This window comes from Grammomys surdaster, unplaced genomic scaffold (assembly GCF_004785775.1).
Source record: "Grammomys surdaster isolate TR1022 unplaced genomic scaffold, NIH_TR_1.0 130, whole genome shotgun sequence".
Classification (NCBI taxonomy): Eukaryota; Metazoa; Chordata; class Mammalia; order Rodentia; family Muridae; genus Grammomys; species Grammomys surdaster.
Window position 1 is genome coordinate 11,523,443 of NW_021604588.1, and position 16,039 is coordinate 11,539,481.

Below are 16,039 nucleotides of genomic sequence, written 5' to 3' on the forward strand. Positions count from 1 at the left end.
TATCTCCCCTCCGTATAAACTTTCTCATATGTCTAAGTTTTGCACATGTACAAACATAGGCACACAGCAAATAGCAGAGCATGATACAAATACATCGCTATTTCAACACTGATGTAGACATGCTTTTTGTAGTGGAAAGCACTCATTTTGGAGCCAGATGGCCTGAGGTCAAATTCTAGCTCCACCATTTACTGTCTTCTTGATCTTAAAGGTATTAGTGACAAGAAATCTTGTAAAACACCCACAAACTTGCTTAGAATAAGAAACCGATGGACGTTAAGTACCATCTTAATTTTCTAATTTTCTGGGTGCTAAAGGATACAGTCTTCAAAGTTCTCTCATAGAGCGTATTACTTGGGGGCTCTTAATGGCATACAAATCACTCATTTAAATGAAATAAAAAGACCATCTGTGAAACGTAGAGTGGCTCTAAGGCTTACTAAATATGCTGAAGATCCAGATGCAGGAGACAACTGGGAAACTAGAGAGGCCACACCAGGACTGCAGCTCAGACCGCATCCCTGAGCAGTGCGGCCTCCTGACTTCCATCCACCACTCCTGGCCCTGTCCCCAGAAGCTGCTGCTACCTCTGGGCAACACTGGTTCTCCAGTGCCCCCGCCTCTTGCACTACTTGATCTAGATTCGGAAACCTACGGGTTAAGAGGTCACCCTGGCCATGCCGGGGCCAGGGGCCTACCCTCCAGCTTTGGTGGTCAGGAGGCGACTAGACTTTCTGGCTTCTGTATTTGTAACTATACAAATACACAAAAGGAACCCAGAAGGCAAGTCGTGGCAAAAGGCCACCATTGGGCCTCCTCCTTATTCCGCATGTGTCCCAGTGTATGTCACCTATGCTTTCACATGCATCAGTTCTTAGGGTGAGGGATTTCTGCTCCCGAGTTCACCCACAGTTTTTGGTGGGCGTTCTTTCTCCCTTCTTCTAGCTAGAACATGGATTCCTGCTTCTTTACCGCCACCAACCCTCAACAGCCCAAATCTTGTCCCATCTTTCAAGTGCTAACACACATGTCTCCTTTATTGTGGTCATCAGCCCCACCCCGGGACTAACTTGACTAACTTACTCTTTCCTGAGTCCACCCAGCCCCTTCCCTATCTCTCCTACGATGACACTGGCACATTTTTTTAAATTTTTTTTTTATTTTTATTTATTTATTTATTTTTACAATGAGTGTGCATTATGAAGATGCGGCTCCTCAAGGACAGGAAGTCTATACCATTACTCATCCTGTAGCCTTAGTTCTTAGAGCCCAGGAGAGCCTTAGTATGTATTTACTAACCCAAGCACTAGTTTCTCAGCGCTTTCTCAGTGTATTGTGAGTCCTTTCCAATAGACAGGAGACAGCTCCATTTTAAAAGTGGGCATAATCCATGGAAATGAGCTCTGCAAATGGCGGATGTATAGGTGTAGGCCATTTCAATCCCCCCCCCCCCTCTCTCTCTCTCTCTCTCTCTCTCTCTCTCTTATTGAAAACGCTTTTTCTGTTAAAAGGCCCTTAAGCCACGTGTTTTAACAGAAAAAAAAAAATGTTGCCTAGTGGGTTTCTCCCCTATGGATTCCAATTTGGCTGGGGCTTCTTGGTTCTTTGAATCAGATGCACCAGCCAGGGTACAACAAAAAAACAAAACAAACAAGCAAACAAAAACTACACAGGTCTAAGCCCCAGGAGAAGTTATGCCAAGTCCTTGTAGCCTTTCTGTTCCTGACACCCAGTACAGGTGCAAGGCTGCCAGGAGCATACGAAGATATCGAGTCCCATCCTGCGTGGTGGCCTGAGCAGAGGGTGGACCGCAGCCCCCGCCACATGGTCCGCCCTCGGGGGTGGACTTCGCTGCAAGGCGCTGACCTCCCAGCCCGGAAAGACTGGCACGTGACCGAGAAACTTTGGCGGGCGGCGGCAGCGCGGGCGGCGGCGCGGCGGTCGAGCTCCCCCGCGCGGCGAGCTCTGCTGCGGGGAGGCGCTCGCCCCGCGTCGCGCAGCCTGTGCGTGCGGGAACGGCCCCCGCAGCCCAAGCGGACCCTGGAGCCGGCGGCAGCGCGCCTATCGCAGGCGGCGGCGTCCAGCGCCCGGGGCCGGGCTGCGCGGCCAGCCCCGAGGGCTGCGGCGCCAGGGACGCGCGGGGCCCGCGCTCCACCGCCGCCTGCTGCCTCGAGGTCATCAGGATCCTAGAGTGCCAGCCTCTGCCCGCTTTCCCTACCCTGGATCTGGATGGGAAGTTGGGGAAGATGGATAGGGTCGTGTTGGGGTGGACCGCTGTCTTCTGGTTAACAGGTAAGAGTCCTTTGCTACAGAGACGGATAACTTTATATGTATTCCCACAGTGGTGGTGGTCCACTCCACCCTCGTTTTCCTCCCTTTTGACGGTGTTTAAGCTGCTTAGCCTGTGTGTGTGTGTGTGTGTGTGTGTGTGTGTGTGTGTGTGTGTTTGGATGATGGGGGAGGCAAGGGAGAATGCTCTATTGCAAAGGAACTGGATGGTGGAGATGCAGGTGTTTGACTCACTAGCGCTATGAGGCTGTTCTTAGGATGCATATTTCCCCTCCAGACAATGATTCTTCCTCCTTCTTTCTCTGAGTTTGTTAGGCTCTGAGTCCTGGGCAAAGCCTGGGGAAAGCTCAGAAGGGTTTGATTCATTAACAGCACTGGTTTTCTGGAGGCGGGGGGGCGGGGGGGGGGGGGGTTGGGGGGGGGTCTCCCCAGCTACTTCCCTAGAGGAGGAGGGAGACCCAGGGGCACACTCTGGGGCTCTCTGGCTGGAGGGGAAGGGGTTTGGGAAGATGAAGAACAGGCTTGATTGACCCTGGAATTTAAGGCCTGATCAGTCTTACTGGAGCCATTTGGAAGATAAAAGACAACCCTGTAATAGATCGACGCCCCTCCCCCCAACAAGGTTAATTTGTATGGAGGTTCAGAGGTAACTTCTGGCAGTGCCTCTGAGGCACCTCTTCTCCTTTTGTGAACTTTCTTCCCATCTTCTGGTGCTAGGAGAAGCCCTTGTTTGTAATACTGTTTACAATTTGGCAATTCTGGGTTAAGGAGCAAGTGGTCCTGGGGTGGCCACCTCAGATTCACAGAGTAGCCCCGCTGAAGGAAAAATGGGGCAGGGTGAGGAGGGTTTAGATGGCTGGGGGTGGGTCAGAGACAACCAAAGAGACAGTGGAGAAAACAGAGTTAGGTGTCAAAAGGTCATGCTGATAGTACCAGGTCACAGGCGGAAGAGAAGAGAGCAAATGGCTGCAGGAAGAAAAAAGTTTGTTTCCTCCGGAGCATCCACCAGCTCCATGGGGTGTGATGGGGTGGGGTAAGATCAAGACACTAGGAAAATGGGATCCAGCTTAAAATAGCCAAAGCAAATCACTGGAACGGGAGAAAAGACATGTAAGAAGGAAGAAAGGCAAATCCCCCCTCATTTTTTTACTCTCAGAACGAAATTATCAATTGCCTGAGTTCCTTCCCCATGGCAAATGATAGGCCCTGACTGCTCTTGCCCCCAGCTGGGATGAGGTGGGGGGGCACCCTCAGCAGAGTTAGCCTCTTATCTTGGCTGCTCTGAGTTCATCCCTCCCACATTATTCAAATATGAATCATCTAATTCCAGGGTTTGGCTGATCCACGCTTCTCCCTCCTCTGGCCTCCCGGTGCTTCCCACTGCCGCCCTCCCTCACAGATCCTAACTCTGAGTCGCCTCAGCTGCCATCTTCAAGGGGATGGCTTCTCTGAAGTCAGGCAGGCATCTTAGGAGGTCCAGGAGTCAGAGATGCTTTTCTCGTCGTCCCCCCGCCCCCCTTCATACTGGGTCTGCCCAAGAGGAGTACTCTGGGGACTCACAGAGAGTGGGAGAAGACCATGTGGGCTCTCTAGATGGCTAACAGTTTCTTATGAAATGGAAACCTATTAGTGGAGGGACCACAGGAAATCTAGTTCAGCCCCCCTTGGTTTATAGAAGCAGAGGTGCAGAGAAACAACGGTATGCATATTTGAGTCTGGGGTATCGCCTCAGCCCTCCCAGACCCCGGGCAGACTTCTGTGCGCCAGCTCCACCTGCTTCCCTGCGTTCTGGTGGGAGGCTCTGTTGCTTTATTTTTGTGTGGAGGGAGGGCTGCATTGTCTGTGCCTTCTGCCTTCTGCACCTGGAGAGCTGGCTCTGCCTGGAAACAGGCAACAGGTTACTTATCAGGGTGTCTCAGCTGTCAGATGCAGGGTGATGTTGACATGATGCCGTCGCCTGTGATGCCATGGACTACCCCCTGCCATGCCCTGTCCCCTCCTCCCTGCTGTCAGAGGGGCTGATGGACGAGGTGTCTCAGCCCCTGCAAAGTATGAGGGCGCGAACAATGGCTGCCAGGGAGGGGGGCCTGAGGAGAGAAGCATAGTCAAGGATGAGAGGGGTTTAGACACATTCCTCACACAGGAGCCATAACGAGGAAAGGTGAGACATTTCGGTCCAGCCCAATCAATGAGTTCTCTCCTGAGACAAGGTAAAAAAGGGGAGGGAGAGAGGGAAAAAAAAGCAGATTAAAAATGAGACAGAGCCAAGAACAAACCACATTCATTCTCTCCCTCCTTCTCTTCTCTCTCCCTCCTCCCCTCCCCTCCTCCCCTATTCTCCCCTTCTCCACCAGTCTACTCTCCTGTTTTGCATTAAGGCAGGCTGAGCAATTTCTCATCAACACTTGGGTTCTTCTCCTCAGGCTGTAACGGCTTCTTCCTTGTCTTTCCTTGCTGAAATCCAGTTCTTCTTCCTGCTACATATTTAGCCTCATGATTTCTCATTGTCAGTGTAGTGCTACTTCCTGCAAGAGATTGGTTTTGTTGTTGTTGTTTTGAACAAAACAAAATGCTTCCCAGCTGCTAGTTTAGCAACAGGTGCTCTCTAGCGATGAGACTTGAAGGAGGGCTCGTTCGGTCTTTGTTCCTGAGTATGGAGGACACTCAGGTTCGGCTTCCTCTGGCAGCAGAGGCTGTGAGAAACACCGTGGCTCTACTCTGAGAGAGTCCACTCCATGGACTAGCTATAAGTTTTCCTAGAGACCGTTGAGTGTCTCTGTGATGGAGACTCTTTGCTCCATCAGCTTCTCTGTGGGGACCCTTTCATTCACTTATCAACCCATTCTGAAGGCTTGTCCTCAACCCCTGTGGTTTCTAAAGGCAAGTGGTGAGGCTAAAGTAAGGACACACTCCTTACCCTCAGAGAGGGGTTAGTCTAGTTGACGATTCATGGTTAAAGGTTCTGTAAGAGCTGCATAGATGCTATGGCGCCTGGAATAGGTTATACTCTATCCAAAACGTGGGGCTCTAACCCAAACTGACTCTGAAATGAAGTTCCTGAAGAAGTTATGGCTAAATTGAGAATGTCTCCATGCAGTCAGGGAGACATTGCTGTGTCCTATGCACTGTGCTGGGGTTAATAAGAGTAAGATACAGCCTGTGCCTTCAAGGAGCTCGGTCTGGTGGCAGAGACACTGGTTGTGGGATTGTGGACAATAGTTTTAGCATTATACAAAAGCAGTAAGAGAAATTTTCCCTAAGTATTGTAAGATGACTCAGAAAATCTCCTTACCCAGTGTGGAGGAGGCAGGGAACTATTGGGGCATGGCTGTTACCTGGGCCACTTTGCTATCTGATGACCATGTAAGGATGGTGGTATGAACACTTACGGCGTTATTAATCCTGGGAAAGGAAGACTCTCTTCTAGAGATTGTTGGTACCTAACTTCCATCATCCCCTTTCATGCCTTGTATAGTGCTTACACTCCCTCCCTTCTACGTTCTGTCTTCTTCTCCAGAAGGGACGTTGTTTATACCAAAACTTCTTTCAATCTTTTATCATAGCCGTCTCTACACTCACCTTCCTCAGCCTGGGTGCTTCTCATTGGATTAGAAGACGATGGCTGTTTTATTACCCTTATCGCTGCCTACAGTTTGGACACATGAGTCTGCTGAGTGGCTGATTTACAAAGGTTTGAGTATTGTAAGCTCTGTGCTACTATATGTTAGTAGTTTTAGTCCAAGTACTTAGTGGTTGGTCTAATGTTAGTAGTCTTAGTATGGGAACTTGGTGGATGGAAAGATCCCTAACCTGGGAGTTGAAGGTTGGGTTCACGAACTAGCTCTTCCATAAAGAGCTGTGTAGCTGGGGGCAGATTTATATCTTGGTCTTCTAGTCTATTAGGTGGGTAGTTTCTAGGGTTGCTTTTGGCTGTGTGACTCTGAGCCTGAAGGTTTTTCTCCATTTAATTTTGATGACCTGCTAATACACCTGATAAAGGAAATTGAGTAAATCTCAAGTTTTCTTCAGTGTTTTCCATTCTAATTAATGTTTAGAATGAAAAAAAAAACCCACCAGATAGGAAGGATGATCTGTTGTTGAGATTTTCAGAAGAACAAATGATTAGCACTAAGCTTTTGGAAGTCAGGGTTAGGTGATCAGGTTAGGTAGGGTGACCAGGTGGCCTGAATCCAACCCAGCATGGCCTTGGCATATTCCTCCAATTTCCAGAACCCACTTATCTTTTGCCTCTTTTGGGCATTCATCCTTCCTATTCTTTAGTCAGAAGCATACAGAAAGGCAATGGCTTTTGATGGTTGTTCTTGGTATTTTTGTGCTATGACGTTTTCCTCTGTGTTGAGTGGATTTCATATACATTATCCCATTTGATCCTTATAAAATAAGGTCATTATTACCACTCAAGAAGCCCAAGGCTCAGAAGAAATAAAGGACTTATCTGTCCATGGGGTTTCATTGATTAAAAAAGTTCAGGAGAATTTTCAGAGCGTGTCACCACTTTAGCATAACTTGGTTGTTTCAAGTGCCAGGATCCAAGGGAAGCATTCTGTTTTAGTTTAGGTGGTTCAGACTGTAATTCTTGACTTTAGTGAATGTACGTGATGACTATTGTGGTGTCGTGGGTATCGAGGGTTAGAGTTTATGGAATTCATGGAAACAGTGCAGGGGAAAATGAGAGAGATTGGCTGTTGGTTTTCCTTAAATTAAGTCCTGAGGTGTGCGTGCAAGGGAGAGTGTATAGGGAACACTGCAGAAAGGCAGAGGCTGTGTCCTTGCGACAGAACAGACACTGCTGAGCGTTTGGGACTTGGTGTTAGTGCTCTTCACCAAGACTGTGCAAGATGTGGCTGTGCTCTATGCATGCTTAAGATTGTGGCTATGGAGATCGGTTTTTTGGCTCTCTGAAAATGAAAAGAAAGCATTTTGGATGACTGGAGTTCTTTGTGGGCCAAGAAACAAGAAAGAGCTCAGAAGAACATGCTACTTCCTCTGCTCTCCTTCTGTGTCTGGAGCTTACAGGATACAATGCTCTCCCTTAAATGCAGAGCGCTCACACTGTTACTCCTGTACCCAGCCTTTCCAAGGGAGGAGGGTCTGGGAAGGAATGCTTAATTGGCTATGACTCTCTGACCTTTAGGTATCTCATTAATATGGAGATCTGTCTTGAGGCTCCATGGCCTGTAGTCACACCCTCTACCTGTGAAGGGGCTAGTAGGGGCATTGCCCTATGTGACTGAAGGACACAAATCTATGGAGGGCTGTGCCCTGTGTCAGGAGGCTGGAGTCTGGGAGCCTTGTGAAACACATGCCATCCCTTAGGATCACCTGGGGTCTCTGGCAGTTTCTAGTCTGTGTTCAACCAGAAACCAGGCTGCCTTTCACGGCCCTACATAGAGTTATCACTAACTGATTTGGATTTAAATGCTAGCTTAGTATTTCATTTCATTTGACTTAGACATGCAAAGATCACTCATCTCACAGTGCTGGTTAAATAATTAAAATTAAATCATGTAAAAATTCTCAGAATGACGTTCAGCACATAGTAATAGCCCAGTACTTCTCACAAACCCAGCTAGTCATATTCATTAGCATTTTGATGAAGCATCAAGAAATAAACCCTGATAGCTCACTGTAGTTGATATTTACTTCTTAATCATGTCACATGGAAGCTGCAGCTAGCTGTGGGTAGCTGAATGTTGGTTTGGTGAACTTGACTCGCTACCAATTGTCCTTTACCAGTATGAAAGAACAGACACTAATTGGTTATGTTGTTTTTACAGCGATGGGCAAATGCTTGGAGGATTGGGTAGGAGTATAGAGACAGCGTGTAGAGCCAAAGCACACAAGTGCCTCTAAACTTCTACTTGGACTTGTCTTGTGACTTATCTGCTCATATTACACTAGGCAAAGGAAATCCTGTGGCCCAGTGTATAGTCTGTGGAGTTGGAATGGTACTCGTTCCTGGAGAGACCAATGCAAGATTGGAAAGGGAACGGACAATGAAATCCATTCCCTGGACTACTAACAACTGTAATCTTGTCCTTATGATGTAGCAGAATCTTTAGAAACCTGCAGAATGGAACAGTTGATAACAAAAGCTGCAGATGACTGAATAGGAAATTCTCATGCAAGGAGTTGTGATTCTGCTGTGTTCTGTGGTGAGAGCTGGAAGCAGCCTTTAGAGACAGTGATACTTGAGGAAGTCCTGAAGAATAAGTAGGAGTTAGAAGGGAAGGGAGCTATGGGGAGAAGGAATAAAGAAACGTGCAGAGGAAACAAGCTGTGTAAAGGCTGAGAACCAAGGAAGGACGTGATATGTTTTTGTAAACTACAAATATTTATCTGTGTTTCAAGCCATTTAGTGCTGCAGGAGCAAAGAAAAGAGAAGCCCCTTTGTTCTCCAGAAGGCTAACGGGAGTCTTGAAAGAAAGAGTCAGAGCCAGGGGCATGCCATGATCAAATGTGCATTTCAAAAAGAATATTTGTGCTCAAGGTGGTTAATAGATTAGATATCAGTAAGAAGCCTCGTAAGAGAAGATTTGGTGGGACCTGAACCTATATGATACAGTGAGATAAGAGACAGACATGGGGGCTGGAGAGCTGGCTTAGAGGTTAAAAGCACTGGCTGTTCTTCCAGAGGTCCTGAGTTCAATTCCCAGCAACCACATAGCTGTTCACAACCATTTAAAATGAGATTTGATGCCCTCTTCTGGTCTTCAAGCATACATGCAGACTGTATACATAATCAATCAATCAGAGAAGGAGGGACAGACTGACAGACAGACGTGGACAGACATGATGGTGGAAGTAGGATTGGCTGGATGCAGAGGTTGAGATGGAAGGAATGTTAAGGATGCATCTAGATTTCTAGCTTGGGATTTCTAGGAATCCATGGACATAAATTAATATGAAAAGAGAAACACATAAAGGAGGGGCATGGAAATTCCTCCATCTCTTTTTCCTAATTACATATAACCTGGGCTGCTATAATTAAGAAACCATAAACCATACTGTATTAGTTACTTTATGCAGTGCTCGATAAAATCAACTTATGGAAGAGCTTGTTCTGGCTCACAGTTCAAGGCTAGGGTTCACCATGGTAGAGTGATCTTGGTGGCGGGAGCCTGAGACACAGATCACATTGTATCTGCAGTCCGAAGCAGAAGCAGAGGGAGGTGAATGCTTGGCTCAGCACTTTCTCCTTTGCATGTAGTCTGGCACTCTAGCCCATGGCATGGTTCAGTCTACATGGTGGTTGGTTCTTCCCACCTCATTCAATGTCATTTGAGTAATTCATCCCAGACATGCTCAGAGTCTTACTTCCTCAGTAACTTTAGGTCTTAAAAAGTTGATAATCTTACACATCATACATAGTGACTAATATAAATTATTTTCTTTCTCATTACAGTTTGAATCTGTGAGGCTATAGCTACCATTTGTAACATGTGGCTCCTAGCTGTAGGCTCTTCTCAGCAGGAGGAACAAGGTAAACAGAGTTGAAGGCAAACAGCTTGTTGGCAGAAAGGTGACCTAGAAGCTGTACCCCTTGTTTCTCACTTCTTAAATGTAGTCACATGGCCATAGCTAGCTGCAAGAGAGTCCAGAAAATGTGTAGATCATAATAGTTTGTCTAGCCAAATGAAAACCTGGGAATTCCTGTTACTAAAAAGGAGGAAATGGTTGTGTCTCCCTCTTCAGCAGCCTGAGCTTGAATATGCTTATGTAACACCAAAACAGAGACTAGAGCTATGTATTTGGGCTTGGAGCTCAGGGGAGATCTAGACAGGAAATACAGACAAGTTTATAATGGTTGATAGGAACTTTCTTATATATTTCCTGGCTTGTCTAAATGGCGGAAGTCTGACCCATCTGAAAGAACCAGGATGGTTTCTAAGGTCCCTCTGCATTGCAGGATAAAGACTGACCCCTTTCAGCACTGCTTTGGTTCCACTGGACTAGTACACAAGCTAGCTAGACATCACCCATAATTCAGTTCAGACCTATGGATGATGACACAAGTCAGATAGTTATGTCTGTTTTTTATCTACATGGTGGTGGCAGAACAGGAAAGAGTGGTCCAGCTGGAGACCTAGGAATTATACTTAATGAGTGGCAGGCTCTGTGTGCACGAGCATCAGAGTTATTGGCTGCAAATAATAACTAGGCCATGAGCAAAGCCTACATGGGTGTCATTGACCACAGTCCTATCTGAAATGGGAACATGGTGCTGTACTTTGAGATTCTTAGAAGGAAAACATACTAGAATGCTAGCATTTTTTTAAAAAAGTCTTCAAATGGTCTATATGGTTACCCCAGATAATGGTCTAGTGTAGATGAAGGATTCAGGTACTGGAGCAGCAAAGAAGAGACCCTGGTGTTGGGGTTGGTTTTGTGGGCAGTGTACTCAGATGTTGAGTTCTATACTCCAAGATCAGGTTGCAGTCTAGTCATGTGTGGGAACAGGACCAAGGATGGGGAGGTAGTGGTAATGAGAGGTGATGGGGTCACACGATGAACCCTGGGAATCACACTCCTGAAACCAGCATCAGGGCACAGATCTGAGTTTATTGAGCAGTGCATAAGCTTATATGCAGTGTTTGAGCCAATCCAAGCCCCTACATCCTTGACCAACCATAATTCACCATACCATCATCATGCCCCAATGAAAGCCCTGCTGATGAGGTTACTCAGAAGTGTGTGTGGGAGGGGGAGTAAGGGGAGGGGAGCCATCTTAGATCTGATGCCATGTGTGACAGATCAGGACTCTTTGAGGAGTCACAGGAGCCTGTGGTCCTCACCCTCCCTCTCATATTTTTCCTTCACAAGGTTGACCTCCACATCCTCACAGACATGGGCATTGTATTGACCAATGTGCTGTAAGGAATGTTTCCCAATATCTCTGATTGGTAAATAAAAGGTAGAGCCTGTGACTGGGCAGGGGGAGAGGAAGATGGGACTTCCAGTGAGTAGGGGATCTCAGGTAGGGACCACAAGGGAGAAGGGACAAAGGAGAAGACAGTTGCCCTGAGAATACAGGTGGAACAAAGCAATACTGCTGGGATGTGGGATAGAATAGCTTAGACTCTGCCCAGTTTAGGCTTAGAGCTTGTTAATAAAGATATCAGGCTTCTGTTTTTATTTTTGTTTTTTACAAAAACAAAATTATACAGGCTAAAGTGGTTGTAGAAATGTCCTGCAGATTCCTGGGAACAAAAGGGGGCATAGTAACCCCCCCATAAATTACTACAATACCATGGTTCTAGCCAGTTTATGCATGGAAGAAATCTTTTTTCAAAGAATTTGATAAACTTGGAATCAATGCGTAATGTAGACAACCAAGCTCAGGAAATAGGCGAGTACTAAGATGATGTCTACTATTCTTAGTAAAGACTTTTATTTTTTAACCTTAGTTGATCAAGAAGATGGTTTCTACTTCTAGAAGAAAACTGTCAAGCTGCATTTTCTTTGTCTTTAAACCTTTCACCTATAGATGGACACTGGGCAAATGCTTTGCTCCCCCTGAATACTCAGGGATGCACAGTCTTTCTTTACTTGGTTGGACTATAGACTAACCCCACTGGAGGTATGTGCATACCTTCTATTCATTTGTCTACATTTAGAAAACCTGCCCATTAGTTGTCTCTAAAAATGTCTTGGGAGGTTGAGGCATGTTTAAAATGTGAAAACAGGTGATATATTTCTTACGTTTTAACTTGAAGGCAGCAGAAGGAAGGTTTGAATTACCATATTGAATAAAGACACACCTTAGTAATCTCTAGGGAATAAGAAATTTGTCAAATCTGCTCTGGAGACTTGCAGACCTAAGGGATGGGTAAGCTTGATACAAAGCTTCCAGATGCCTGTCTCCAAGGATACTTGTCTGTGACCTTAGCAGCAACTTTGCTTCTCTAAAGTGGGCGCGTGCTCATCCAGCTGCCTCTCAAAGATACTGGAGGAACGGCTGTCAACAAGTGGAGAGGAACTTGCTTTGTAAAGAAATGAAGGTGCTAAAATAAGAACATCCTTGCTTTAGAGACTGCTTGTGTTACGAGAACACAATTTGTCAGATGTAGAACCCTTCCCTCACATGAGAATTGGGGAAGGCAAATTGGGACCCTGATTCGCAGGCACTGTCTGTGCTTGGAGAGAACTTTCCCTAGTCTGAAAGTAAGCCAAGAGTACAGCCACTATTCTGAGCTGTCTCTGCTGGCTTCCTTCAGACAGCTCCCTAGATTTGAGCCAGAAAGCGTGCTCTGCACTGAGGCCCACCTGCTGTGAAGGCTACTCCGGACTCACAGGCTCTTTGTTGATTCACTCCACATTTTCTTAGACCTCAGCTACATCCTATGGCTTGGCTGGATGTTGGGGTTGTAGGCTCAAGGAAGTCCTGGCAACTGACCTCAGGCACCTTAGGGTAAAACAAATAAAGCAAGTTTAGATTAAATGTACCAAGATATGGAATTTGCCTTTTCTTTGTGTGACCAGTGCTTAATGAAGTGTTTTGAATAGCCTTTGACAGAATTAAAATACCCAAGGTCAATGTTTTCTGGAGCCCAGGGAGACAGAATATGGGAGAGAATAGTTAGTCTAGTACGATGACAGACATAGAAAACTACTTGTGGTCTTTGATAGCTATGTCGTGCTTCCTGCCTTCAGTGATTAACTTTTAAAAGGAGATCTGATCTTTACAGGTGTGCTCTGTAGCACACACACTGCCCTGCCTCCTTTCATTTATTTATTTGCTCTTTTCTCTGCCTTTCTTCAGTTTTCTGGAATACCTACCTTAGTTTGGAGGGTGGACCAGATTCTTTCTGTACTTCTTAAATGATTAAGAAAACTTCAAAACTCATGTTCAGTAAGTTGTCCTCAGTGCCTGAACTCAGAATATCAGCTTTCCTACTGTGTGCTAGCCAGTGACCATAGTCAGGACATCAGACTTCCCACTGTGGACCAGTGCCCAAGCTCAGCATGCCTGTCTTCCCACTGTGTGCCAGCAACTGATCTCAGAATGCCTGTCTTCCCACTGTGTGCCAGCAACTGATTTCAGAATGCCTGTGTGCCAGTACTTGTTTCTGTATTTGCCACACTTCTCCTCAGTGCTCCTCTCTGGCTCCTTTCAGCTATGTGTCCCTATAGAAAATGGATACACATGTACAATTGGAATGTATATGGGGCCAATCATAAATGAGATCTGCCTTTAAATCTTATTTTGTTTACGTGTGTGTGTGTCATGTGTATGTGGGTGCACCTAGAGGAAAAGGTGCATTGAGTCCTCCGGAGCTGGAGTTACAGGTGGTTGAGAGCTGCCCAGTGTGGGTATTGGGAACTGAATTTGAGTCCTTTGGAAGAGCAGCAAATGCTCTTAACTGTTGAGCCATCTCTCGAGACCCATGAATAAGATCTTATATCATGCCAAGGCTTTGGGATTAGGGAATTTTATCATGGAGAGAATGAGGAATGAATAGTCTTTAAAGCAAGAAACTGAACTGATTGGATGATAACAGGTTTAAAAAAGAATGCTCTAGAAAAAAATGTTGAGTATAGATTGGGCTAGAAGTGTGTGTGTGTGTGTGTGTGTGTGTGTGTGTGGTTACTCAGGACACAGTTCTCACACCCAGGTGGTTACACTAGCCATATAAAGTGATGGCTAAGAAGTTTGGAGCCAGTCAGCCTGGAACTCAGCATGACTGTTACCTGCTATGTTCATATGTTAGGCAGGGTATGCATATTCTTAGAGCATCAGTTTTCCATATGTAAAATAAGTGTGATTATAACCCCTAGTTTATAGGTTTTTAAAGAATTCATTAAAATGCCATAGGAGAGAGGCTTATCACATGTCATACAACTATCATCAGGAAGGATGAACTAGAAACCTGGTTATAGTGGGGACAGAGAAAATTCAAGTTAGGAGTCAAAGGCAGTGAGCAGATCACCACAGCTGAAGCACTGGCCTGAGGTATTCATTACTTTAGCCTCATGGTGACCACAGTACCAAACAAAAGCAACTTTAATGGAGGAAGGAAAAATTTATTCCCACTTATAATTTCAATATTGGCATGGAAGGGAGGGCATGGAAGGTGGATGTACCATCATGGTTTCTGATGTGACTCAACTATGCATGAGGAGATACAGGAAACATGCTTCCCTTTAGGAGAAGGATCTGCCGCTGGGGACTGGGAAAAGCCAGTTGAAGTTCTGGGCAGGGTGACCAGGCTGCAAATTAGCATCCCAAATTGGGAACAGTTTCTGTGTGAGGCAAACACAGGAAAAGAACAAGAGATGCTGTCAAGTGGGCACAAGAAATCCAGTCTCTCATCCTAGATATAAGGTTAGACGAGCAGTTCTAGACCCTCAACTTGTGAGGATGGGTTCTGATGAAAGGGGCCAGAGCAGCCTTGGAAATTGAATGCTACTTACCATCGGAATCCGACAAAGTGGAAACAGGGATTATCATTTTAGTGTTAAATCTTAGCAGTCGTGGTCCTCAAACGTCTGATAAATGGACAGTCAAAACTCCTGACCATGTCTTCTCAACCAACCCTGCTCTGTCCTCAGTACAGGGTCCCATTGCACCTGCATCTGTGCCCCTACAGTGGGCATGCATACACGCAGTGCGCATGCATACATACACACACACCACTCTCCATTCTGACTTCTAGTGAATTGGTAAGCATAGTGAGACACCGTCACTGTGGAACTCCTGACATATTCCAGCGTTCTTGTGCATTTTCTCTCTGTTCTTCCCTTTTCACAGCTAGCATCTCATGCCTGACTCTCTGCCCTTGCCTCGCTTGGGGACCACAGCTTCACAAGATACTTCTTGATAGTCACAGCAATACAAACAGCGGTTTCATATCTTCAGTGCTTAATATATATCAGCTGTTGCCATAAGTATTTAGGATAAAATGCCATCTATCCTTTAAACAACCCCGTAAGACTGTTACTATTATTATGGTTTTACTCAGGAGAAATCTGAAGTTCACAGAGTTGAGTAACTTGCCTACGGCCGTGTAGCTGGATTCTAATTTAGGACAGATTTCCAAATTCACGCCTTTAACCACCATGCTGTAAAAAGGGCAAACGTTTCAGAAAATGTATTTCTTATTCTTTGGAGCATGAGTTTATGTGTCTATCATGGAAGACGCTGAGAACTGACTAGCCTCTATTAATAATTGACTAAGAGACTTCAATGGCTTGCCTTCCTAAGGTGGCTAATCTCATTAACAGAACAAAGCTGATGACGAGGTTATACTCAGCAATTATCTGATGAACAAAAACTCAAATTTGACTCTCTCTTTAAAGAAAAAAGAGTAAATAAAGTTTGAAACCTCAAGAACGCTTTTATGTAGCACTCTTTCCCCTTGATGATTTTATTTACCCCAGAGAGGGTAGGAACTGAGATTTTCCCAAGTAGAGCCTCAGCAGGGCACAGGGCAGAGAGAACTGGCATGGTCAGGTGCACGATATGTCCTGGGAATAATGCCCATGCTTCATTACCCAAACACAGTCGTTATTAATTGAAAGCATTTCACCTCCCTGTTCACTTACGTCACCTGGAAGACTGGGATATGAGTAAAGATTTGAAGAATTACAGGGCTGAAAATTGGTTCTGTAACATTTAAGGAGTAACTGTAAAGTCGTGTACGTTTCTATTGCAGGTGTGTGAGTCACGGAGAATGGAATTAGCGACATCAACATTTGGGGTGGGAGACTGCAGCTGAGTTTCCCGACA

At 45.7% G+C, this 16,039-nt stretch overlaps 1 protein-coding gene across 1 annotated transcript in view; it reads left to right on the forward strand.

The window, feature by feature from the left end:
• The first annotated feature begins 445 nt into the window (after positions 1-445).
• Ildr2 (immunoglobulin like domain containing receptor 2) overlaps positions 446-16,039 on the forward strand; it is a 57,802-nt gene continuing 42,208 nt past the window's right edge. Inside the window, exons 1-2 of the mRNA XM_028760334.1 lie at positions 446-783; positions 1,874-2,292. Of these exons, the coding sequence (XP_028616167.1) occupies positions 446-783; positions 1,874-2,292 (757 nt within the window). The remainder of the gene's footprint in view (positions 784-1,873; positions 2,293-16,039) is intronic.